Below are 27,434 nucleotides of genomic sequence, written 5' to 3' on the forward strand. Positions count from 1 at the left end.
CCAATAAAAATCCCTCCGAGTTGCTTTTTTTAAATAAATATAAAAATCACGAGTACTACATTTACAGTGATCTATAGTGTTTTTCGAGGCGAGTCTTTGTACAAATAGCGTCTAAGAATCTCACACTACTCGGAGTCATAAACACAAAAAAAACCATAAATATTAAAAATTCCCTTACAAAGAGGTACTAGCATGCTGACGAGCTCTTAAATTAGATCTTTTCGTGCATTATAAAAGGAACCACAAAACAGAAACAGGGCGTAACACATTTTATTCAAATACAAATGTACATTCTAAGAAACATGAAAAATGCTTGCTTGAAATTCTCTGACTTTTGGGTTTTAGCGGTTCTCAACCATCTATGGAATTCTAAATCATCAGAATGGACTTGAGGCAGTACCTTTTAAAGCAGAAGGAAAAACTATACCAGTGATTACGCTGAGTTTATTAGTAGATGGACCAAGAAGAATTCATTGTCCACCCACACAAGATCACTGAATAACCACTTCCTGCTGCTGTTCGGCATCATAACCGATAAGTATTTAAAAAAATATATAGATAGCACAGCAAAATGATAGAATGATAGAAGTATCTACAAAACTCTGTTTTCCGTTTAAATTTCCTCAATCATTGTACACATCAACATATTGTCCAGCAAGTGATCCAAGCATAAAGCTGCATCGCCTAGAGTCCAAAAGAGCCTGGTAAGAGTAAAGTTGCAAACCATTAATGCAGTTTGTAATTTGAAGAATGGCCTGTATTAGAAGGGCTCCAGACATTCCACATCTTGGATGGTTCCAACAGACAAACTACCTTTGCGTAGTTTCACGCTCCTCTTAGGACGCTGCCACCTGATTTAGTGGTTCTTCCAAATACTGGACCAGAGCTTGAGCCTGTCGAAACAAGAAGACAGTTTGACAGCAAGAGTTCTAATAACATACGAGCAGTGCAGTCATGGATAAACACCAACATCAGATAACTTGTTCTACAAGGCTTGCTGTTGAAACATCACACATTATGATATTCATACTCACCTATGCCTTGAAAGCCTACTTTGGCATTGAGTGATTATCCCTACCCAAAGTATGGAAGTCCTAGGTGTGTTTTAGAAGGTGTAGGCACACTTTCACCTGTATAAACCAATGGAGCTCAGGGAACTGGCAGTTGGTGTGATGCATATTAATTCAGCAAAACAACAACAGCTATTACTCCTTTTTATGGTTTTAAGTTGCTTGAATGGGTGTTGATACACAACTGTATGGATTTATGTCCAATGTAGAGCACTTAGGCTATTATGAAGCGGGCCTGTTGCCAAGTGGACAAAGTACATTGTTAACTCTCATATCACGGACTACAATTATTACAATCCTGCCCTATGTGCAACGGCATCATTAAATATTCGGACCACATTACTACATCCTTGCTGCCTAAAAGAAAATATGATGCGCACGTTACTCACTGCAGCAGCTCTTCTCCAAAATATTCCCGTCCACCTTGCCGCCTCCATCAGCCAACCCTGGATCCCGAAATTCTAAAGAACTTCCGACCCATCTCATTGCTCCCGGCACCAGCAAAGATGTTGGAGACCCACTTAAATGAACATCGGACGGCTTTTTTGGATTCCTCTGGTCTTCTTGATCAGGCCCAGCATGGTTTTCAGAGGTTTCATAGCACGGAGTCGGCCCTTACAGTCGTGCTAAATAACATCCGCAAGGAGGTTGATCAGGGCCATACCACTCTTTTGGTCCTACTAGACCTGACAGCAGCCTTTGACACCCTATCCCCAGTGACTTTAACATCTCGTCTTAGGGAGATAGGGGTGGAAGGCTCGGCCCGGAGTCTCTTGGCCTCCTTCTTGGATCAGAGGGAACAGAGGGTTAAACTGGGCGAATTTCTATCTCCATCCCTGCCTATTCAATGTGGGGTCCCACAGGGTTCGGCCCTTAGTCCGACCCTTTTTAATATCTATGTGGCCCCACTTGCCAAGCTAATAAGATCTTATGGGATGGAGGTGGTTTCCTACGCTGATGACACCCAGATCATGGTGTCCCTCTCACACCCTGGCAATTCCTCTGCTCTTAACTTCAGGAACTGCATGGAGGCAGTTTCTCAATGGATGATTTTTAATTCATTGAAGTTGAATGGTGAAAAAACGGAGGTTCTTGTCTTTGGTGGTAGGAGTGACTTATGGTCTGCTGAGTGGTGGCCTCCCACTCTGGGAATGTGTCCCACCTCCACTGACTCAGCCCGTAATCTGGGTGTCTTGATTGACCCCTCTCTCTCCATGAATCAACAGGTAAACAGGACGGTTGCTACCTGTTGGGGCATTATTAAGATTCCAAGAAAAATAAAACACTACCTTGCTCCTCCGGCGCGCAAACAAATTGTGGTTGCCCTGGTGGTCTCACGGCTTGACTATTGTAATGCCCTTTACTCGGGTATAGACAACGGTTTGGTGCAAAGGCTACAAACTGTCCAGAACGCGGCTGCCAAATTTGTGACTGATGCCCCGAGGCTTTCCTCGGCTACTGCTGTTAGGAAGAGCCTGCACTGGCTCCCTATTTCTGCCAGGATTATTTTTAAGATCCTCAGCCTGACGCACGGGGCTATATCTGGCCGGGGAGCGGGAGGGGTCAAGGACCTTTTAGTACCCTATGTCCCCTGTAGAAATCTCCGCTCTTCAGAAAAGAGCCTGCTATCTGTGCCTCGTTTTAGGAGAGCTAGGTGGGGAGGAAGGTCTTTTTCCCATTTAGCTCCTAAGTTGTGGAATGCTCTCCCCATGGAAATTAAAGCTCAACCTTCTGTTCTCCTTTTCAGGAAGGAATTAAAGACTTGGATCTTTGTTAAGGCATATCCGTGAATTGGGCTCTGTGTCTTTTGATCTTATTTGTTAGGCGCCTTGATGCCTTTGGGCTTAGTCTGCGCGTTATAAATTGTTTTTCATTCATTCATTCACCCAGAGACATGGTATGTCTTGACCGCAGACCAAGGAGCCGTGAAAAGAAAAATGTCCAGGAGGCGCATGGGTTAATGCCAACCCAGCATGATCTGCTTATGTACCCATTAGTTCAACATACCCCAGTCTTCATCTCTATGCCTACACCTGCACAAAATTGTTTGAAAGTTGGCATTGAGGGCTTGCTAGCTAGAACAAGTTCAACTGCCAATACAAAAGTTACTATGGTGACAGCATACCCTGAAAAGAGGGCGTGAGACAATAAGCACGGATCACAAGTAAAGGCAGCCACGTTTTTAATAGAGAAAAAAATGCCCAAATTGACCTTCAGCACTGGATTTCACTGTCACAGACTAGTGCTTGCAAATCCAATGAGAGCAGCATAAGAGAACTCAAAGGGTCCCCGAAAGCGAAAAGTAGTTGATGCTGCATCCACTTTTGTTGCAAGCACAAGGAAACTGCCTGATGAACGTAAACTGGCAACCTACAGCATTCCATTATACAGGAGACCAGACTACGAGTACTAGAACAACTGTAAAGGAACTTTCTAGAGGAAAACCCCCATAACTTTGAAATAACCTACAAGAAGAGTGCACAGCGTTTGTGCTCCGAATACGGAAAACAAGTTACACCGGTTTAGCCTTCTCCTATATCTTTCCTAAAGTGTGGAATTACCTACTGCTACACGTAAGAGCCACCCTTCACTTTTTGAATTCTACAAGAAGCTAAACACCCGGCTTCAGCGTAGTCCCACAAGGCCCCTTGGCTTGGTTAGATTCACACCTGCTCAGTATCAGGATACCATCCGGCGTGAGACTAAATAAACTCACATAATACAATGAAACCATAATGTGGAATTTGAACATCCAGGCAGTGCATAGTCTTTTCTGCATCAGTACAGTTTGGAATAAGGATGAATACATTAAATCCAGAGTCTCAAAGAACTGATAGTCGGATTGAGTGGCAAGTATGGACCCCCTGAAGAAGCATATTAACAACCAGTATGGCAATGCTGCCAAGAGCAAGAAGTGCTACTGTAGGTGAAAACTAAGGGAAGTTAAGTTCTTCTTGCTTAAGCCGGTGTGCCTGCCACAACTGTTGTTGGAGTTTTCTTTAATTAGAAATATATACATGCTAAATAAGAGGAGTTTTCAACTGAAACAAAAAAGTTGTGATGTGCACAACTGTTTTATAGCCTAAGACTAACTAGGCCTCAATTCCATTTTTGTAAACTTAGGTTCTGACATTATAATATTCATTGTGTATTTATATTTCTCATTGACAGAGCATGCAGCAAAATGTGCAAATTTTATTGTGCATGACATGTTCTTGAAGAGCTCTCTAGAGGAAGCCTTTAGATACTTCCCAAGGCTCTTTCAGCTTGCACATTGTATTGAATTCAATGAAGTTTTTCTTATTGTTCACGTTAATAGTTTGCTCTGACACCTTTGGATGAACGTGGGTCAGAAGCGGGCAAATCAATAATCATGTAGTTGGGTTATGTTAGGATAGCATGGTTATATGACGTTTGATAATGCTGAAATGTGATTGGTCAATAGAATGATACTTTTTCCTCGCACCATGCTGGCCTCACACTCCTCATTGCTTTCTATGCTGACATTAATTATAAAAGACTTTCAAATTTGGGGGTGAGCCAGACTCTTTTCTGAGCCTCTAGGCAAGTGGCCGGATTATTTTTGATTTGCTGCACACTTTGAACTTTATTTCCAGAATCTGCTCATTACTGCATGCGTTTTAAATTGCTAAATGACTTTGTGGCACATGATTTCATGCCTTATGACCTCTTTATTGCACTGACCAACCCCCTTAGTTCTATCTTTTGTATTTCACTTTGATATATAGATAAACCTTCATGGTCATCTAAATCTCACTTTTTGAGTCCATCTTTATTCCTGGCTGCAATTTGGAATACTATTTTGAATCTTGTCTTTAGGGACGTATTTGCTGCATCTATTCTTGAGGACAACACCGTCCAAGACCCATCACCTGGGAGCCATGAGCGTTAATACTATCATGCACAGATAGCTCCCTGACGGTCATTCTTTACTTGTGTCTGATAGTTCTAACTGTATGTGAGGTGCTCTGGCGTGTGACGTTAAAGAGCCACAATAGCTTTAGTGGCATGTCAATAATAGTCAACGTAGAATGGGGTGGTTCTCATCTTTAGGTCTCGCCTGACCCAGCGCTTGCGCTGGTCTGGCGAGACTAAGTAAGGGCTTCAAAAAATGCTACCGCCGGCTACAGCTTGCAGTGCATGTGCGCGGGCGCGCTTGAGCAGAGGCACCATATGGCATTCCTCATGCTCATTGAGGGCATCACTCGCCGCGCGCTTGATCGCGATCACTTTCACGTCGCGCGACGGCCGCGCGAGCACCACGAGAGACTAGCACTGCCACCCCGTGGCCTTAAATAGCAACGGCATCTCCTGTATTTAAAGGCTTGCAGGTACTGGTTGTTTAATTCAGTGATATTATGCAATAATAAACATTTTACAATAACTATGTGCAGATCGGATTCTTCTCGGAAACCAATCCCTTTGTCAAGCCATGACAACCCCCAATGTGCTAAACAGTTTAATATTACTAAAGTTAAGATTGTAATTAACGAGTGTGCATATTTACATCTCGTAATTAAATCATGCGTAACAAGACAGCTTCATAAAAGGTCAATACATCAAGCCAGTACAGGACTCCAAGTCTAATAACCTATGATACAGAGCCACCCGATTCATCTAATCAAAACCAACGTAGACCTTCATCCGATTCGAAACCTCCGTGCTTCAATGTGTGCATTGTATTAATTGTGTTTGTAATTAGCAGAGTGAACACCCAGTCAACTGTTCTGGGATGGCAGGGTGCCCTACACATGCCTACAAACCTCGAGTTGGAGCCATATTCATGTTTTCCACATGCCTACAGGGGTTTGATGGTTGCTGTGGGATCCCCAACATGCTCTGCCATGCAGCATCAACTCACTTTCTCTTTCACGCACACAAGCTCTCTGCCCCACACGCTTGCACGCACACATGCACGCGCTCTCTCTCCCTCTCTCTCACACACACACAGGCACATGCACGCTCACACACACACACACACACACACCTGCACGCTCTCTCGCACGCACACACACACACTCACACATGGAGGCTCTCTGCTCTTTCTCTCTCCCCCTCACACACATGCACGCTCTCTCTCACACACACACAGGCACGCACACATGCACATTCGCTCACACACACGCACAAACACATGCACTCTCTCTCTCTCCCCTCCCTCTCATACACACACCCACGCACAAGCTCTTCATCTCACGCACACATGCACGCACACACTCACTCACACATTCTCTCTCTTTCTTTGGTGTGTAGTGCCGAAGCACCATTGATTCCTGCTACGCACGGTAAGTCATTCATTGGTGCCTTTATGATGATACAAGGACCCCTTGCTCCCTGCCAGACCTCCAACACTGGTGGCGTGGTGGGGGTAGTTACAGTAAGACCTTCACTGGTGCTTTTAGCTTGACTGTGGTATGATACAAGGACCCCTTTGCTCCCTTTCAGGCCTCCAGCACTGGTGGCGTGGTGGTGGCAGTGTGCAGTGCCGAAGCACTTTTGACTTCTGCTATGCACGGTAAGGCATTCATTGGTGCTCACTGCTTTTAATAGGGCCATGGCTTGACAGCAGGCAGGCCTCTGCTCCCTGTCAAGTCTCCAGCAGTGGTGGTGCATCATTCATTCCAGCTGCTCAGGGCTGGTGCCTGTTAATGATTCTCCTGCAGCTGCGGAGTCAGCAGTGGGTGCGGTTGTGAAAGGCTAGGGTGGTGTGTGGGCGTTCCCTCACACCTTTTTCCTGCTCTACTCCACGCTCCCCGCTTGTCCCTCGTGTGTTTATTACAGAAGTCTGAAAAAAACAGCATTTGAAATACTTAAAAACACGAAAAGATTGCATGAGAACTGGTGCCGTGGGGCGCCTTTCCTCTCATTGCATGGAAATACCCGCTCTCCCTACAACTCGCTCTCTCTTTCACGCACACAAGCTCTCTCTCTCACACACGCACACATGCACACTCTCTCTCTCTTTCTCACACACAAACAGGCACACATGGACGCTCTCCCGCGCACACACACACGCATCCTCTAAGCTTTCCCGCACCAGCACTCTCCGTGTTGCTGCTGAGCCCTGCTTTCGTTATTTCCCTCCACCCGCCTTAAAAAAAAAAAAAAAACAAGCTTTGGCACTGCTTTATTTTTCTTTATTTACCAGCATAACTTGGATCAGTAAATAAAAAAAAAAAAGAAAACTTCACACGCACGCTTAGGTGCGTTCATGTGTTGTGCTTTTACCTACAAAATGACACGGCTGCTGCGACTGCATAATAGCATCCTTTTTTTTTTTTTAATGGGGGGTTCCTCTTTATCCATGCTGCACAACATCGCTAAACAAGCATTGGCATAGCCAATATATCTCGCCTTTGGGACATTAAGTGTTTAGTTATCCAGCACAATATTCTTGGTGCAACAACATCAACTGTTGCATGGCTAAACACTTATAAGTTACAAGATTTAGCCATGCACCAGCTGATTGCTGTTGCACCAAGGATATTGTGCTGCAAAACTAAATACCGTTAAGGTCCCAAAATTAGAAAGCATGTCATAACAAGCTTCAACATTTTTAGACCACAAAGCCTCTTTAAAGCGAGCTCTTGAGTTAGGTGTATCCAACTCAAGGTCACCCCTGAGTGAGCAGACCTGGCACTGAGCATCTTTCAGCTAAATAAGATATTCCGCAATATTCTGGATGGGAGAATCATCGTACTTAGAGGCTGGTGGCTGAAAGGGTTCATGGATTGATAAAAAGAATGCTTCTCTTACTTGGCAGCAGACATGCCCTCCTCTGAGCTATGATCTCCTTCAATGTCTGTGGTATGAAACATTTTGAGACCCAGTCCCCCCCCCCCCCCTTCTGCCCCCAAAGAAGATGGTTATTCAAGGCAACATAACCGCAGTGCTCAGTGAGGCCAGTGGTAAATGGTCCATAGACACACAAAGGACGGACACGGAGAGCATCCCAGAATTAGGGTTGAGAATGCAACATCACTTGAAGCTCAGTCAAGAAGACATACGTTGAAGAAGGAACAAACTGAGAACACTGCAGTCTGAAAGAATAGAGATAAAGACATTGGCCAAGATAGCGGATGTGCAAAAGAGGTCTCATCTTCAGCAGCAGAGGAAAAAAGTGTGATTCAGTGCATAAGTGGAGACTACCAGATATTTAGAAGTGCAGCTAGAAACAGATTTAACCCACGCTATGCAAGAGATGCACTGGTCCTGTGGATTGAATTTATCTTTATCTACAGCATTACTCACGCTTCACTTTAGTAGCTCATGTCATGCACCTCCAGTTGTGGATTAGTCATTAATAGAACACATTTCATGAATCTGTATGCTAAAAAAATGTATCGTTGAGTGCTAAACCACAGGCTCGATAGGTAGTCTCTTACCATAATACCCCAAGATTCACATGGTAGTGGATAAAAAACATACTATACTGTGTTTACTTCTGGAAATGTCACAACCTTGCACACTTCAAAGAACAACCTGCACCAAACATTATACAAGGATGACAAAACAATGATCATTTCAAGTGCACTTTGGACAAAATGGAATGAACCTACATTGTAGGAGACAATTAACTCAATTTCCTCATGGTGATTATGCACTTAGGGAAATCTATGCAACATCAATGTTCTGAAAAGTAGCCATTCTAGAATAAAATGGGAATTTGACTCAAATTGATCTAAATTTCTTTCCTGATAATGCAGCGGAAGTAGTACCATTCAAGGTGAACAACCCCGACACACTCGGCTGACTGTTTATTAAACTATCCCTCCCTGAGATATTACAATTACAGATTCCCAAGTGCTAAGTCAGGATGCCCAACCCAGTGACCAATAACAAATGTCAAGGTTGTTCACCTACTTCGAAGCCGCTTGCTAAAATAGACCCCTCACTTGGGAGAATGTTCTCCGTCCTCCCGTTTTACTTTTTATCCTAATGCCATGACGTCTCTGGGTGATAGTTACACTTTATAAATTAATAAATATAATTGAAACTGATGCAAGGCTTATGAGCACAAAAGAAGGAAGGACAGATTAATTTTGCAGGAAGGAGTGTCGCACATTCTCGAATGTGACACCAGAATGGCGGCCAAGGGCAAGGACTTTATAGAAGGTGATGGAGGGTAACGAAAGAAGTTGGATCGCAAACTGTATATCCAGCCAAACTGAAGACGACAACTAAGGTTATACTGTCGTTTTTTTGGGATAGCAAGTTTGTGCACTTTGGGTACCCAGGCAGGAAGTCTTTTGAATCCCGACACACACATCAGATGTTCTAGTCTATCTTGTTTAGCACTGCTCTTTCCCACATTGCCCCTTGAAATGAGAAATTGCTGAAAGGCTTGCTTAGCTTAAAACAGTTATGTTTGTCATAAACTGAAGGATGTCTACTACCTTTCTTATGATCTAAGAGTGTTTGTAAAATACTAAATATATTTTGGTGTCTTACTTTTGCTTGGCAACACTAATCGTCCACAACTGTTGTGGGCGGAAGTCCTTGTTGGTCATTGAGAAATGACAAGGATGCTCTGACGACAGTAGTGCAAAATGAGATATTTTTCAGATTTATTTACTATGGCTAGATTTCTTTTGTTAAAAAAACATTAAGACTTCAATTGCCTGAGCCCAGAGTTTCATTGCCAGACTTGTTGAATTAGAGAGGCAAAGTGCCTGCTCTTGACCACAGACAGGGAGCGGCGCTGGGCCAGACTCGCATGACCACTCCAAGCTTTGAAGATAAGATGATGGTTTCCCCGGTGGGGACTTGGGCCTTAGGATTCCTGGCACGGACTCACAGAGCAGTACAGACAATAGGAGTGGGCTTCAAAAGTGCAAGTTTAAATAACATTGAGAACAGATTGAAAGATCACAAATACAGATGGCGACCCGAATAAACTTTAAATTGTCATGAAGCTAGAAAACATTTTCAGGAATCGGATTTTGGTATGGGGACTGCAAGAGAAACAGTGAATATAAAATAATAGCTGTGCTCCAACTGTGCTGTTCCACCTTGTTTTCCAAATCACTAGTGAGAACTTAAAGAATCAGAACACAAGGAAGATATGCCAGATGCTATGAATTTCCCCATGCAGCAGTAAATGCTTGGGGTGCACCACAGGACGCACTCGCAGATGGAACAGGGGGGGGCGACAATGGTATGATAAGTGGGGCACAAGCAAATCTGGCACATGTGAGTGTGGCGACTACAATAAGCAACAGTAATAGTGGAACAAAGACTAGTCGAGAAGCTGACATGAGGATACCTCACTTGCACCATAAAATGCAGACTCGTTTAGCCCTCCACTGTACTGAGGCATTGCACCGGAAGGGTCAGGCTCCCAAATATCAACCAGGATAGTTTAAGGAAGACAACAGGGGCTTGAGCAAAATCCTATCTCACGTAGTGAAGAAGACCGTGACAATCCCAAGGATAGTGCCTAGGTCCAACCTGATCCTCTTTTTCCCCTGAGAGAATAGCCTAGTTCCCCTGTAGGAGGCTTAGTGGCCAACCATGTTCACTGATGGCATAGTTCACCTCAAACGAGTTACCCAGTACACTAGATAATCCTCAAACGTCCTGCGAAGAAAGGTAAACGGTATTTGAAAACCATAAACATAATTGGGGTGATGTCAATCAACTATTTCACATTATTATGCCGCTTAAAGTGAAGGATCCCTCATTAGAGAAAGCTATTTGGACATGCAATCACCTGTTACTGTAGGTGCTCTAGATTCTACCAGAGATGTAGACTGTTATTAAAGTACATCAAACATATTGCCATAACAGAATAACTGCATACAATAAAGGTGAAACTTCAGCTGATTATCTTCACCATTTGAAAGATTAATGTAATTGTTAATTTGGATTTGCCAATGTTACAGAAAAAGCTCCAGAGGCTGGCGGTGCTGCGGTGGTTCTGGTATCATTGCCTGAGGTACAGGAGCATCTGCGCATCGTCTGCTTCGAGTGGCAGACTAAAGGTCTTTCTGAACTAGTTTGAGTTGCAAATCATGGTTGCTGTATAGGAGAGGGAGAAAGAACCTAAAGAATCCAAACTAATGTATTTACAAATACAATCCACCGAACAAACGGTCAGAGGGAGAGGCCAAGGTAGAAAGGAGAGAGAGTGACCAAAGAGGAGAAAAGTCCGGATGGAACAAGGGGATTGGGGAGATATCTGCTCTCCCAGTAAGTTTTCATGCTTTAATTGTGCACAGTTGCATCACTTGACACTTACCATAATCTACCTCAAATTTCACACAAATGGCCTTAACAACCTTAATTCACTCAGATGTCACTAAACCGATACCCTACCTTTTTCGGGCAGCTGGAGTGGAACAGACTGTTCCGTCAATACTTTATGCCCAAAGATTAACAGGGTCATGCATGTCATTAATGGAAAGCTATCGTCATGCCTTAATTTTCTTCACTATTTTCATCTGGCGAGTATATTTGATGCTGTTGGCATTTCTAACACATGTTCCTCATGATACAATTACTTTGTTTTTCTAGGTCCCTTCACTGATCAACATACATTACTTCTAAGCCTCACTACACCTACAAACCTTCTAGGAATGAGGTCTTGTGGAAATTAATATGTTCAGTATATACTGTACCAGTCTATACGAGCGCAAGTGCCAAATATGAGAATGCGGTTTTATCACTCATTTGAAAATAATGACTTCTGGGAAATGAAAGATGATAAATCAATCAATGTTTGATGTGTTAAACCAAGTTTCTTCCACTTGATGGTCCGAACAAGCGATTGATAAAGGTTGTGTATTTACAGCACAAGACAGATCTGAACCCTTTTGTCTTCCTGGGAGGATATAGTTCAATATGTTAATGATTTATTGGTTGCTTCAAGCTCACTGGAACAATACAAGGTGGACTCTCTCCAACTGCCCACTGGGTTAGTATAAAATGGGCACAAGGCTTCTAACAATGGATTACAATTTGGCTTATCCATTGTCAGATCTTTAGGTTTCAACATCTTAGCAAGGAAGAGAAAATTGTCTACCGATAGTTAGCGACAGACACATTACGGTCTCCCAGTATGTTCTCTTCTGGGTGCGGCAGGCTACTGCCAACAGTGGCTTTGGGTTATGCTAATATTAAACAATTGCAAGATTTGTGACAAAAAGATACCACCATATCTTTGCCTTGGTCAAGGGAGATGTAAATCGTTTGTGTCTTTGAAACGAGCATTGTATTCTGCACACACAAGGTTTAAACACAGTACTCTAAACCTTTCCCATTCAACGGGCATGACAAAGAGGGGTTTGCTTTGTGGGTTCTTTTCCAGTACCTTTGTGATAAACAAGGAACCAACTGCCCACTACTCCCGCGCTCTTGATTCAGTCACAGCTGGATTGCCTCTGTGCCTGTGCGCGGGGAACCAGGCTGCCCATCTATTCGAAGCTTCGTAAAATCTTGTATTAGTGTCCCAACTCTTTGTAGTTAGTCATCATTGCCGTTTACCACTAAAAACCCAGTATTTATCCAGGTCAAACCTCAAGGACCGAAACAGAATTTTTGTTTGCATTATCACACTACACTTGTGGGCAGCCATGTGTTAAAACTGTGATCTTGTATATTATGTTGATGGTTTATGTCTCAGAAAAGGATAAAGGTTCCTTGGTTGTGGCTATGCCATGTATCCTCTTTACAATGTCCGTTAAAGCCATCATTTACCAAATGTTTGATCTGCTCAATTGCCTGCTCTCACATGAACCTTTATCATGCCTGCAAACAAAACTAACAATATTCACCGATTCAAACTAGGTTTTCGGATTTAGAGCTATTTTATATGCAACAGGGATTCCTGACCAGTGCCACAGTCCCTACTAAAAATGGACCCTACGTAACTAGTTTACTCAATGGTTTCCACTGCCCTTAAAACCTGCTATCTTAAAGCTGCTGCCCAATGTGACTCATATGAAGCGAATAGTGGAAACGCCCTAGACGACCACACTGCTAAAAGGCTGCTCTGTCTACTAATTCTTAACTTACCAATTATATCTCATATTACTGAATTCCACATGCCTTCTTTACAAGATCTTGCTGAGCTGGAAGAAAGAGCCTTAGATGTAGTAGTCACTGCAGGATTGTAAAAAGGACTACGTTGTCGCGAGAGAAAAGCAAGCGAGATTGGTTCCCCCAAAAATAGTTTTTTTCCATATTTTGTGCTACTATTGCATGGCAGTGCCTCATAAGCAGGCCTGTATGATGTGCTGCAAATGCTCAGTAGTTTGCTCCATCTTCCGCTCTAATGCCCAGCAGTATTTCCAATCCTAAAACAATTGACAAGTCTACAATACTGGGAAGGGTACAAAACCCGCACCACTGCCCCCCACCCAATGGGGGCGTTTATTCCACCTTCAAATGTATTTCATACAAATGCCTCATTGTTACAATTATGTGTATGTTCTGGTTTTAACGTTGATGTTGTGTGGGTGGACAGAAGCTTCCCTGAATGTGTGAGCTGGGGTTATCTCTGAAGCCAAGATACTGCTAAAGGATTTTGTTTTGGAGTTCTGTATTCTTTTTCGATTAGGAAGTGACCAGGGTACTTAGTATGTGATTTGTGGTCCAAGAACTATGTAAAGCTTTGGGAATCAAACACTTTAACTGTGCTTACTAAGTCTGGGATAGAAGAAAGGTTCAACAATATCTTAAAGAATAAAATAGCTATGATTTGTGGTGAACTGGGTTCAAGTTGCTTGATGCTCTACCTATGGCACTCTGTCAATGCAAGCCACACCTAACCAAACAACCATGCCAAGTCGGTTTGAGATGGTTATGGGGCACGACTTGATGCTTCCATCTACGCCTCCAATGTTTCCAGCTCGACTGGATTAACACTTGATAATATGACTCTGCAATACTGCAAGCACCTGCTTTGCTGTCTCAATAGCTTCCACTGAAGTTCTGCTATTGCTACCCAGCGATATAGATCTCATCATAATGCAGCGCCACCTTCTGACCGAGGAGATTACCTATGCCCCAGTACCAGGGAACCTCCCAGCTACCAGACTCCTTGATGGGTCTGGCTGGTACTCTTTGCAACAAGCTTCATTGGTTGGCTCACTATTTTATTGGGTTGTGTATGGAAGGAAAGGGTGGCAGTCATGAAGAAATCAATAGCACAGAGTGTTCCATCCACTTACAAAAGTGCTTTTCGGTCATGGCAACGCTTTCTTTAAATTCCTGGAGCAATGCAGAACTTACCCCTTCTTCGTTCTGGATTGATGCCCATCTGCTCAGGATTCCAAACTAGTACTGACCATGGTTCCTACCACTCTCAGTGAAGAAGAACAATGCGTTAAAACTTATGAGCATGGGTGTAGCAACGCTACTGTCAATATTCTTCTCTCAATTGGGTTTCTGTTTTTTCTGATCAGCAACTATCATCCCATGCTGTTCAGTTGGCTAGAACGGCTTGTGGACTACGCTGGGAAACTATAAATGGCAAAACTATGTAGGTGGGATTCAGGCAATGTGGCTTCTACAATCCAGCCTGATCAGAATATGAACTGTCCTCTTAGTTCAAACTCCTAGCAGGGGTACTGTATACCTGCAGTCGCATCTGTGATTTGCACGGTACCTTGTTCATCCGTGCTAACATAGCATATGCTTGGACACTGAATGACTGCTCTGAATCATGTCTTCCTCATGCTGTACCCGATATAAGATACACTCCACATCCTCCATAAGAAACCGCCCAGAGAGAATTCAGATACTAACCCTTTCTTTGCCATCTTGTTTCCGAACTATGGAGTAGGACTGTCAATCTACGAAATTCACCAACTACCAAAAGTATCTGAGGAAAATGCACTTGATCTAGGGTACATCTCTGACCACCTGGAAGCACAACAAACTAATTTTGCAGTATAGAATCACACTTGATGTTGTACTCATAGCTCCTAAGGTGGTGTCTGTGCAGATGTAGGTTCTGAATGTTGCTGCTGCTACTGAACATTGATATAGGCATACATGAACAGATTGCCCAAGTAGTTAAAAAAATTACATACTATTGATTGGGCGGGTTTCGGAGGGTGGAGAATTTGATCTTGACTAAACGGTATTGCTTGGGGATGGGGAATGAAGATTTTTGTCAACAGTACTGGCCACCTATCATCCTTATAGTGATTTACATTATGGTCCAAGTTACCACGGCTTGCATCAACCACATTACTCTTGTCGCAGAAACTACTTTATCTTACCCACTGAAATCAGATTATGGTTCATTAGAATTGAAAACATTTGAAAGCAAATAAATAATTATTCATTATATCCTAAGTTGCACCATTAAATAATACAAGAAGGAGGCGTTCACAACATAGACCATTAAATTAGCGGAACTAGAGTAGCTGTAGCCCTGCATTTCTTGTTCGTAATAACTTCTGTTGACCTGAGCGCAGACTTTCTTTGACAGAAGGGGGAGGAGAAGGCCAAAACTGCAGTTATTTCAAGTGTCCCGTGGACAAAAAGACAGACATTCAGGAACACACTTGGCTCTAAATGTCTCTTGTGGAAACGTGCACTCAGGGAAATCTAGCAACACAAGAGTTTTGAAAACGTAGAAATGTTTTGGAATACAGAGTGAGAGTCACTCAAATTGGTCTACAGTGTTTCTCTACTTGTAGTGAAGTTGCAGTAGTAATTATTGTGAAGTGTAATTACAGTTGACTAAGCACTCCTTAAGGATACTTAACCCAGTTACCAATAACAAACATGGTTGTTCGCCAACTTTGAAGTCTATTGGTAAAACGGATCTTTCCTTCCCAGATGTTTTTCTCTTGCCTTCTCTACTGTTATGTTTTCTGTATTAGTGTTATGATGCATTCAGGCGACAGTTGCACTTACCATATAAAGAAAATTGAAACTGGTGCAAGGCTAACAGACAGCAAGAAGGAAGGGCTGCTACATTTCACAGGAAACGGAGAGTCACTCATCTCAAACGTGGCACCAGAACAGAGTAAGGAATTAGAGGCAATTCAATGAAATAGGCGATAAAACGTGATAAAGTGTGAATAGTCAACTCAGCCAAACTACGGACAATTAGGATAATATTGCAGTGTTGTGGGGGGCTACAGATAAGGGTAAAAAAATGATATTCCCTAAAGTAAAAAAAAAAAAGTGTTCAGAAAATCAAGCAGTAATGGAGGAGGCCCATGAAACGTAGCAACCTGCAACAACTTACAGGTTTTTTTCCAGACTCCTAATTGTTTAACAAAATATCTACTTAAATAAGTTCTTGTAATTATTATGTCTAAATAATTCTTTTAAAGTACATCTTCAGAGAATGCAGTACACCTAATGTTTGTTAATATTGAGGTCACCCATTCATCAGGGTAACACCAACAATAGATTCAATATTTGCTGATAATAAATGAGATAAACAAGAAAAACAATGTGACAGAGAAACTAGACAGTGTTCCATATTGTGCTATTAATAAAGTTTATGCCTTTTCGGGCACAAATTACTACTTAAAAATACAATAATTTGCACCTTCAAGATGATGAATGACTACGTTGCCACCGAAAGTGTTTCATTGTGATATCAGAGGAACATAATCTCAAATGGAGCATATGAAAGGACTTAAATGTAACTGATTAACATCCTAACCAATTGTTTGTGTGTAGGGTCTTCAAACACTTAAACATATCTGCATAGTGAGAAGCAGCGTATGTTATACTAGTTAGGAGACAGAGTTTGCATTCCTTTATGGATTCTTTTTTCATGCATGGCCTCGTCACCACTTTGACTGTAAGACGGTACCTTTTTCCTATACTTGACATTTTTAAGTCGAGATTACTGGACAGCGCAAGCTGTCTTGATGTGAAAGACACTATGAGCTTACCAAGATCACACATGGGAAGGGGCCTGCAGCCCACCCATTGCTTACCATTGCTTGGCTACTATCACTCATTCACCTACTTCTTGTGTCCTAGAGTGTTAATCTTGGATTTGTTCCTCCGAGTGGGCTCATATGCCATTTCTTTGATTGGCAGGCTTCTATGCTTGTACTGCTTGCTTTTAGGGAATTACTTTTTCAAATTTAGGTCGAGCCTGAGCAGCGAACAAGCTTCTCTGCGAGGCCTGCTGTATTCAGGTAGGGACATGAAGCTCCACCCATTCTCCGTACATATTTTTCACTGGCTTGTATCATTGTCCACTGTAAACTGTGGCTGTTCATTGGTCAATTACCTCAGTAGCCCCTAGTTAGTACCGCCTTATGTCATTTTGTAACCTCCCATGACGACATCCCCTGTTACGAGTGTTGTTACTTGGTAGGCTTTAATTACAGCCTCCGAGCACTATTTTCTAAAATAGATTTCACGCTCTCTCCTAACGCTTTTTTCTATTTATTTTTTTTATAGCACATACGCATTTGCAATGCAATAGGCCTTACATTTGCGCAAGTTTAAGCTAGTGGCATTGTAAATAACAATTCCCTTTATTTATCTGTTTTAAAAACAACACATTTTACCAGCACCCCTTTACACTGTCCTGCTCCCTGCTGACGAGAGGCAACTACCTCGAAACACGTGTCCAGGGATGGCTAAATGCAACACATACTGTTCTCCTTACACATCGTGGCATAGGCGTACCCGCCGTCGCCACTACATTTACCACAGTCCTTTGGGGCAACTTGCTGGTGTGACGAGCAGTGTGCGACCCACTTGTGTACAAATTATTACGGCTCCCTTGAGCTAACGGGCTGACGAGCCTTGGATCTGCACCTGCGCGCCATGAGAGGTACTTGACCTGTTTTTAATTACATTTTGGCAGTCCACACGGCACCCCTTTACACTGTCCTGCTCCCTGCTGACGAGAGGCAACTACCTCGAAACACGTGTCCAGGGATGGCTAAATGCAACACATACTGTTCTCCTTACACATCGTGGCATAGGCGTACCCGCCGTCGCCACTACATTTACCACAGTCCTTTGGGGCAACTTGCTGGTGTGACGAGCAGTGTGCGACCCACTTGTGTACACATAAATGAAAGGTATTGTCATATATAATGCCAATAGCCGAAACTCTTGTAAATGCGAGACCTATTGCATTGCAAATGCTTGTGGTTTAAGCACTCCACACAAATGCGTGTTTATTTCCAGCTATCTCGCCCATATGCCTTTCTTCACCACCCCCTCACATTACTCCCTCCCAATGTGCTTTCTTGAAAGGAGAAAGTATTAATTCACTATCTTTGTCATATTCTCCGAGCTGAGGCAGGTCTGTTGGAAAATGACTGTGTTGAAATTATGGAGAGTGCCATAAGTTGCAGCTCAGATGAAATAAACGTGAATCTGGTATATGAGGTATGAATATCCAATCGACCATCTCAGTCATTGTGTGACTGAATTTAGTGCTCGAGATTACTTGGGTGGCAAGGCAGAAACAATTAGTTTGCTCAGAGGAGTCTCTTAACAACCCGTGGAAAATAGAAACATGATACCTTGAGGTCTTCCATGACAGAACTGCACTAACTCTAAACCGGAAGAGATTGATGGGATGGGCGCGTGCTTACACATTTACGCAATTACTGCATCCGTGTGTTGATATGAGGATGTTCTATTTTGAGATATAGAAAATTCTGGACTACTTCAACACAAATAGATTGGGGGTGCAAGAGGGAAATATTTGCTAGTTTAACCCTACTTCGCAATTGGCCATTACATGGACGAATCACATGCTGTTCGAGTTGATGGTTCTAGGGCATCAGAAAATCTAGGGCCTCTCATAATAAGTGTTGGATGGCATCAGACCAGTTCTTCAGTGCCTGTGGGAAGCTAGGTAATTCTTGCGATGAGCACTGCTGCTGTGCCTGGAGCCACAGAAGCCAAATACTACTGCAAGCTCATGGAATGGCTATGTACTTCCTGCTTAAGGTTTTATTTATGGGGTTGTGAGGTTAAGCGTCAAGGCTTAACTCTTGGAAAGTGGTGTGTAGTTCCGTAAGCACACACATTACTTACAATAGTTCTATTATCCAAGCAGTCTTTATCTACAATTTAGAAATGGGTGTAATAACTTGGGAAGTTTTATTTTGGACTTAACTATTGTTGGATAATTATTGTTCTGTGTTCAGTCAAGATTTACATGTTATCGACGAGGATGTGGTAATAAATCTACTTTAAAGGATACAGCTTATCCTCAGAATCCGGTTATGGAAGACGATCATAGTTTGATATCTTACTGTATTTCTGGGGTGGAAGGAGGACGAATGACTCCTGGGTGATGGGAGTTTTGGACTGCGCTACCCAAGTGGTTGCTGTTCTCCCTCTGTAGGCTTCGGGGAAAGCAGTGGGTGCAGTGTTGTGGCAAACAATATAGTAGCAACAAAGGAGGGCCCCGATCCTCAAGCGATACTGGGGGGAACAAAGATGCTGCTGCACAAGCACCCATGCCGCATATCGAGATCTGTGCTGGAGGCTGGGTATCACCAGTGCTGCGTCATATGGTGGAGGCATAGTGGTCCCTTTGTCGGGGTAAATTTTGCTTCTGGGAGACCATGGGTGTAGTGACAAAGTGATAAGCCTTCATGCCATGATCAGTGCCGCTCGGGTGGAGATCACCAGTGTAGCGATGATGGGAAGAGTCATCCAAGTCATTAAACCATCAATCACTGCCACTCAGCATGGGATCACAGGTGCAGCGCCTAAATGCAGAGAGGCGCTTGGGAAGGAGACCAATTCTGTCCAATTAGAAGCAGTTACTTGGCCCTGACTTCTTGGAAGAACAGGACTCATAAAAGGGGGATGGGGTTAGCAGGCAGGTGGTCAGTCTTGCACATGCTCTTGGCCAGTCTTTGTTCAGGGGTTGCTTCTCAGGCCACAGGCTGACATGCTGGAACTGGCTTGGTTTGGGGAGGGTGAACCCAATAGACCCATCCGGCTCCGTTCAATTGGATGGGATTTGAATTACAATGATTTCTGCAGGGACGAGGAGAGGAACAGCACAGAGACACGCATGGAAAAGTGGCGACCACAACAGAACCCAACGGAGCAGCTTACATCCTTAGGAGTGACATAAACAAAGCTCCCCAAGCACCCTAACTAGGAGTTACCCATCATGTGTGCTCTAGAATGGACAATGTGCACCATATGCGATCGGGGGGGGGGGGGGGTGTTAAGTTTTGAGGAACAGCCGTGAGAGTACACAGATTTACAAAAGGAAAAAAAAAAAGTGTAGTTCCTCTCAATAATGGGGTGCATGCGATTGGATCTGTGCTCTGCTGCCATTTATCGGCTTCCAACCAATCCTGCTTGAGATCACTAGTTGCGCCAAGGAAACTATGGTAAAATGGACCCCCGGATGTTACAACTTTCGTTTTTTTTTAAAGTTGTTTGGCAGAGTAATAACAATCCCCCTGAACACTTCCATAATCGGCTTCTGAAATCCTTCTCATGAGCACTTACTTTGGCTTTCAGCATCCCGAAGCCGACGGTCTCCTTAGCATACATGCACAGCAAGAGATTGGCGACCCGAGTGATTGCCACGCGGCCTTCCTACAAAGGAAAAAACAAAGTTATATCATCTGCTCTTGCTAATTCTTTGGCTGCGATAACACTTAGGAGTCATCAATGCAGACACTCTAAACACTGTACAATGCATTTATTCTGTTTTGAGACTTCATAATTGGGACACCATTAGGAGGTGCCAAACCACAAATTATTATTATTTTATTAAGCTAAGGGAGGCGGAGAGCTCAAAAGCTTTTTTCAGCTAGGACCACCACAGCTCATAAGCACAGCTAGGAGCTGGGCACATGCTATCTACTATAAAACACAACGCCATGTCTGCTGGATTACTCATGCGAGCAGCATTAGAAGATGGTGCTTGTATGTGGGGGAATATCAAACTGTTTGGGCTTAGAAAAGTTAATGTTCCCTTTTATGAGGCAGGGATGTGGAATTCCTATAGCCCGACGCCCGGAACATATTGTTTGGGGGTCAAGGGCGACAAGTTTTCATGTGTATTTTGTCCTTGGGACAAGTAGGCCCAGCCCCTTGGCTGCCAGTTTATAGTATCACATTATGGATCAGGGAAAGGCATTGACTTCAGTTAAGGTAACATTTGTGTCCATGTGTTAATGCTTTTCAAGCTTGTATTTATGTTTCATTAATACAAAGCCTTTATTATCAGGGTGAGCGCTCTTGGTAAATGTTGTAAGCTCAGACTGCAATACTGACAGTGGTTCCCGTATAAAAATGTGTACACACGTTTTCAATGTTTGGCAATATGAGGCTATGTATAATGCTCCCAGAATTATCTCCGATTAGATGCAAATATTTGCAGACGCTTGAAAACAAGATTGATGATTCTTTGTTTTCAAAATAAAGTGTTCACAAAAAAATACAAAAACGTTTTCCTAAACTACTGTAAAATTTTAGGTGCTACTACTTTGTAGCATCATTTAGTAAAATGTGATGATGTATGCTAGTATTTCCCAAAAATATTCATAATGGAAAATCGTGTAACCAGTTTTAACAAGATTATGGGAAACAAAAATAAACAAGCATTGGTAAAGCCAGTAGGTCTGAAATTGTTGGTCAGCCTTTTGGTTTTGTCAACGCATGACTTGTTTTGGGTTTGTTTTTGTAAAAGATTACTGGTGTGGGAACTGCCAGGCCCTCACCATTATAGCAAACATTGGCAAAACCAAAATTAATTTGGTCTCAAAAAGCATATATTGCCACAGTAGTTCCTGGCACTGACTGCGTGTCGATATGCTCCTTGTGAAAGAACAGAATACGCGGGCACTCACAGTGAAGCTAGCCGATATAGAGAGAGAGATAGAATTTTAATAAACACAAATGGTCATGGATAACGCCAGACCTAATTAGGGGCCCAATTATTAAATAAAGTCTCATAAGTGCACCTATTTCCTTGCATTAAGTGGAAATATACAGCTTTTGTGAATTCACAAGACTTTAAAGAAGTAGGCCAAGAAATAGTACTCCTAGAAAATTTGTGAACTGCATTTTAGCATGAGCAAATATGCAGGTGTAGATTTGCGCATGCGAAAATGTGAGCGTTTGCAAGTTCACTTCCCCTCCAAACACTTTTTTCCCAACCCTGGGAAATGTTTTAAGTCTGCCATTGTCATGAGTACATTTCCAACCTTTCTCAGTATGGTAAAAGATTAGAGAAGAGTTGGTGAAAACCCTCAAAACATGCAAGTTGGTAGGTTTGCACAGACTCCAAAGTGCATTCCCACCCTGGAACCTTTGCTTTCAGTCACAGTATGTAGATCTACGGAAGAGTGGCAACATAAGGGACTTGCTAGTATTCAAACCTTACGATGGAAGGAGCCCATGCATAATCAGAGAGGCTATTTCAGAGCTCTTATATAATGAGACTGCTGTCATAATTTGTCACCGAATGACATGGCACAAAAGAGACAAGTAGATTTTGTTACAGGGCAAGTAGATTTATGAAGCAACCTGCCACATGGACAAGTAGATATTTTATTAAATTCCACACCCCTGTGAGGACATTAATTTGGAATTAAATAACTGCTTTTACTGGCATTAAAAGTTAATAAATAATTACATGAACCATTCATTTTTTTTTTAAATAGACATACCTGCACCACCATTAAACGTCAGAACTCACTTGTTATGATACAATTATTTCACACGTCAAATGTAATAAACTATTAGAGGTGACGCATCTTATGTTGCAATCTCCGCATGGGTCAAAGAAGATGTCCGCCTTTCTTCAGGGATTGCAAGGGAAGATGGCGGCACCTGTGTGACGTATGCACACACACTGAAAACAGCGCGTGCACAGAGAGCACAGGGGTGTTCTACCCCTGTACCCTAACCTTTCTTCTAGTGCTGGACGTCATTTAGGAGAATCTTCCTGCCATGTGCAGCAGGAGAAGGCGACTCTGGGGCAAGGAGTTTTGCCATTGCATCAACACACCGGAAGAGGCTTTGTTTTCCAAAGTAATAAACACATTAGAAATAATAGACAGGTAAAAAAAAACAGAAGATTGAACGAGAGAAAAAACTGGATACGGGACCAGAGCAAGTAAGAAAAAAGTCAGACAACTGAAGAGGAAAAGCAGCCAAGCGAAACAAAAAACAGAGAAAATGTCTACAGCTAGGAAAGAGGTAAAGGAGTGAAAAAGAAAAGGGAATAAAGAGAATAAGATAATAGAAGGGAAAGGGGGACATGAGGCTAGAGCTGTGGACAAAAGTATGCTAGTGATGCACAGAACCGTATATTATGGTAATAAAACCACCCACGATATATATGAAAATGTTATTAGAGGTCACTTTAAAATTCCTTGATCTTTTGAAGACACCTGATCTGCGCCCCAAAGCCTGTGCATGGGCATGAACCTCTCTGTGACCTTGAACATGCTTCACAACCATTGTCAAAGCCAATAGGGCTCTTTTGTTTACTTTCACCAACAGATGGGCTGATGCACAACATGGGAAAGCCAGTACATCTCACATAGGCGAAACCAATCGGCTTTGGCGCTGCTGAGGAAACAAGCATTGGCAAAGCCAATAGGTCTTGCCTATGCGATAGCTATTGGCGTTGGCAATGTGGTCTAGCCATTTTGTACACCAGTGTGCTGTTCAACATGGCTAAAAGTTAATGGCATGTGGTGGGGTGGGGTAGATTGGAGTGGGGTAGATTGGGGTACAGTGGAGTGGGTACAGTGGCACAGAGTAGAGTGGGGTAAATTGGCGTAGAGTGGGGTAGATTGAATTGGGGTCGAGTGGGGTAGATTGGAGTGAGGGAGTTGGGTAAATTAGGAGTGGTAGATTGGAGTGCAGTAGATTAAATGTGGGAAGACTGGGGTGGAGTGGGATAAACTAGAGCGGAATTGACTGGGGTAGAGTGGAGTGGGATATATTGGGGTGGGGTGGGGTGGATTGAGGAATAGTGGCGAGGGGTGGATTGTGGTCGAATGGAGAGGGGTAGAGAGGAGTCAGGAAGGCTCGAGTGGGGTAGAGTGGGTGGATTATAGGAGGGTATAATGGAATGGAGAGAGAGTAGATTAGGGTAGTTTGGAGTGGAGTAAATTGGGGTGGAGTGGGGTAGATTGAAATGGTGTGGGGTATATTGGGATGTGGTGGAGTGAGGTAGATTGGGGTAGAGTGCGGTAAACTGCAGTGGAGTAGACTGGAGTGGGTAGATTGAATTGGGGTATATTGGGTGAAGTGGAGAAGATTGTGGTGGGGTGGATTGGAGTATATTGGAGTGGGGTATACTGGGGTATACTGGATTGGAGTGATGTAGATTGGGGAAGAGTGAAGAGCAGTGGATTGGGGAAGAGTGCAGTGGATTGGGGTAGATTGGAATAGAGCGAGGTAGACTGGAGTGAGGTAGATTTGGGTGGAGTGTTGTAGATTGGCGTCAGACAGATGTGTGGGGTAGACTGCAGTAGACTGGAGTGGAGCTGGGTCGAGTGGAGAAGATGAAGTGGAGTTGGATAGAGTAGTGTGGAGTATATTGGGATGTGGTGGGGTAGATTAGAGTGGGGTAGATTGGGTGAGTGGAGTACATTAGGTGGACTGCAGTCAGGTAGAATGGAGAGGGGTGGAGTTGAATAAACTGGGGTTGAGTGAAGACTTGGGTTGAGTTAAGAGTGGAGTGGAGTGAGATAGATTCGGGAGAAGTGGTGTAGATTGGAGTGTGGTGGGGTAGATTAGGGTGGAGTCAAGTAGATTTGGTGGATTAGAGTAGGATAGGATTGTAATAGAGTGGGGGAGATTGAGGGATGATTGGAGTGGATTTGAGTGGGGTAGATTACAGTTGTTTGGAGTGGGATACATTGGAATGAAGTAGATGGAGTAGATCTTTTGCAGTGGGGTAGACAGGGGAGGGGTAGATTGGGTGGAGTGGGGTGAAGTAGAGTGGGGTAGAGTGGGGTGTGGTAGATTGGGGTGTGGTAGATTGGGGTGTGGTAGATTAGAGTGGAGTGGTGGTTTACTGGAATGGAGTGGGGTTTATTGGACTGGGGTAGAAGGGAGTAGAGTAGTCCGGTAGTTTGGGGTGGAGTGATTTCGATTGTGGTACATTGGAGTGGGTAGATTTGAGTGGGGGTACATTGGACTGGAGTGGGGTAGACTGGGGTAGATTTGAGTGAAGTGTGGTAGACTGATGTGGAGTGGGGTAGATGTGGAGTGGGCGGATGTGGTGGGGTTGATTGGGATAGACTGAGTGGAGTGGGGTAGAGTGGAGTAAATTGGAGTGGTGCAGAATGGAGTAGGGTAGACTGGATCTCAGTGGAGTGGACTTGGGTAGATTGGAGTGGGGTGGGCTGGGCTGGAGTGGGGTAGGTTGAAGTGGGGTAGATTGGGGTGGAGTAGGGTAGGTAAATTGGAGTGGGGTAGATTGAGTGGAGTATGTTAGAGTGGAGTAGATTGGAGTAGACTGTAGCGAAGTGGGGTCGTTTGGATTGTTTAAAGTTATTTTCATTCTCAAAATTGGGCAAAATACAGGCTTCTGAGTAGGAGGACAGTCTAAAAAAAAAAAGAGAAAAAAAAAAAAGGAAATTTGGGTCACTGTGAGGCCTTAAAAAGTGGTTATTCAACATGAGGCGCGATACAATTGATATTTTGAATAATTTTTTGTACAGTCCCAAAAATCTATTTTTTTATGAAAAAGGATGACCCCGGACCCGAGGAACCTTCTCCAAATGGTCAGTGATGGTGATTTTTTTAAATGTTTAATCCTTTGACTGTTAATGATTGTTGGATGTGAATCGTCATTTTTGGAACTAAAATAAGTGTGTTTAGGTCATTTTCCTGCTTGAAATCGGGCAAAATACAAGCTTCTGAGGTGTGGATTGGAGTGGGATATAGTGGTGTGGAGTGGATTGGCGTCGAGTAGACTGGCATGTGTGTTGTAGACTGCAGTGACGTGGAGTCCAGTGGCGTTGCATGTCGTAGAGTGGAGGGGAGTGGCATGGCATAGAATGGAGTGGTGTGGCATAGAGTGAAATGGCATAGAGTGGAGTGGTGAATTGAAATGACAATTACATTTGCACAGACATACTGTTTTACTGCACACAACCGATAATTTGTGCAAATGTCATCACCTAGTATATTGATGTATTTTGATCATATTCAAATATTGGTTTCCACCACACCTCAGAATTGTAAAAAAAGATGTGCTTGTTGTACTAATTCTCATATATTCTGAAACATCAGTACAGTTCATTTTTTGGTTGTGTACTACTTAAATAAAAATAAAAAAACACCTTCTCTTACATGGATACTCAGCAGAACCATCACATACATTCTGTAAGTTTGAAGTTACCAATGCTTATTTTCTACGTGACGGAGTGCATCTGTTGCAGCAGAGTTCCACTTTTGAAAGCAAAGGACAGGCAAGCAAATTCTTTTCTGCAGCTTGCACAAGCTTTGACCAAAATTTCAGCTTAAGAGTTGGAAACACTGAAAGCAGACCAGGAAAAGGGACGTTCATTCAACTTCAGTGGCTTGGGTGTCAAAATGTGTTGCATTCCTGAATGGCAGCTACAAACTGGGTGGGCAAGGCTAGCAAGCTTAGGTCCAGGCACTATTATCTGGCAATAACGCAGGAAAGTATGGGAGTGCATTTATCACAGGTCATATAGGTTAGTTTATATTTATAGAGCGCTAAATCACCAATATCTCTAAGCGCTTGCAGTATAGACCAAGAACCCGGGAATCCCTTATTCCTGCAGGACTCAGCACAGATTAGGGTGAATTTATTCAAATGCCTCAGGGAACAAAATGGTCTTGAGTTTCCTCCTGAACGGGAGTAAGGTGGCTTCCCTGCGCATACTATGCGGTAGCTTGTTCCAGAGCTGGGGAATCACAACTGAGAAAGCCAGCCCCCCCCCCCCACAAGGTAGCTCTATTAAAGCGCGGGCAGGCAACAAGCTAGCCTCAGATGACCGGAGACATCGTCCAGGTACATAGGGCTTCAGACGGTCTTTGATATACTGATGGATGAATAACTATGACAAGAATATGGACATTTAAGTTCAAAACAAAGCATGCCTTGTGCTTACAAATGGTCACTGGCAAAGTTAAGAGCATTTGAGGTATAAGCAGTCTATACTCTCCTTTAAGTTATATACAGAAATAGCTAGTTGAATTGCAGACGGGCTTGCCCTCTCTGCACGGCACGGAGAGGTTCACTATTATCAACCTTCCTACATCCATAACTGATGCAGTGGCCAATCTGCCAAGTGCGAGAGTAGAGTGTGCAGAGTACGCCACCACACGTTCTGCATGTGCTGCACTGGATACTGAAACCCCCAACCCCAGAGAAAGCACCGTTCAAATGGGTGTGGGAGGTCCCCACCAGTT

General features: G+C 43.3%; 1 protein-coding gene across 1 annotated transcript in view; it reads right to left on the minus strand.

Annotated features, from left to right (window-relative positions):
• Positions 1–252: 252 nt before the first annotated feature.
• LAMTOR2 (late endosomal/lysosomal adaptor, MAPK and MTOR activator 2) overlaps positions 253–27,434 on the minus strand; it is an 89,327-nt gene continuing 62,145 nt past the window's right edge. The window contains exons 3-4 of the mRNA XM_085639569.1: positions 20,526–20,615; positions 253–893 (exon numbers count right to left, since the gene is read on the minus strand). Coding sequence (XP_085495695.1) covers positions 837–893; positions 20,526–20,615 — 147 coding nt within the window. The 3' untranslated portion in view covers positions 253–836. The remainder of the gene's footprint in view (positions 894–20,525; positions 20,616–27,434) is intronic.

Source organism: Triturus cristatus, chromosome 12 (assembly GCF_964204655.1).
Source record: "Triturus cristatus chromosome 12, aTriCri1.1, whole genome shotgun sequence".
In the NCBI taxonomy this organism is placed as follows: domain Eukaryota; kingdom Metazoa; phylum Chordata; class Amphibia; order Caudata; family Salamandridae; genus Triturus; species Triturus cristatus.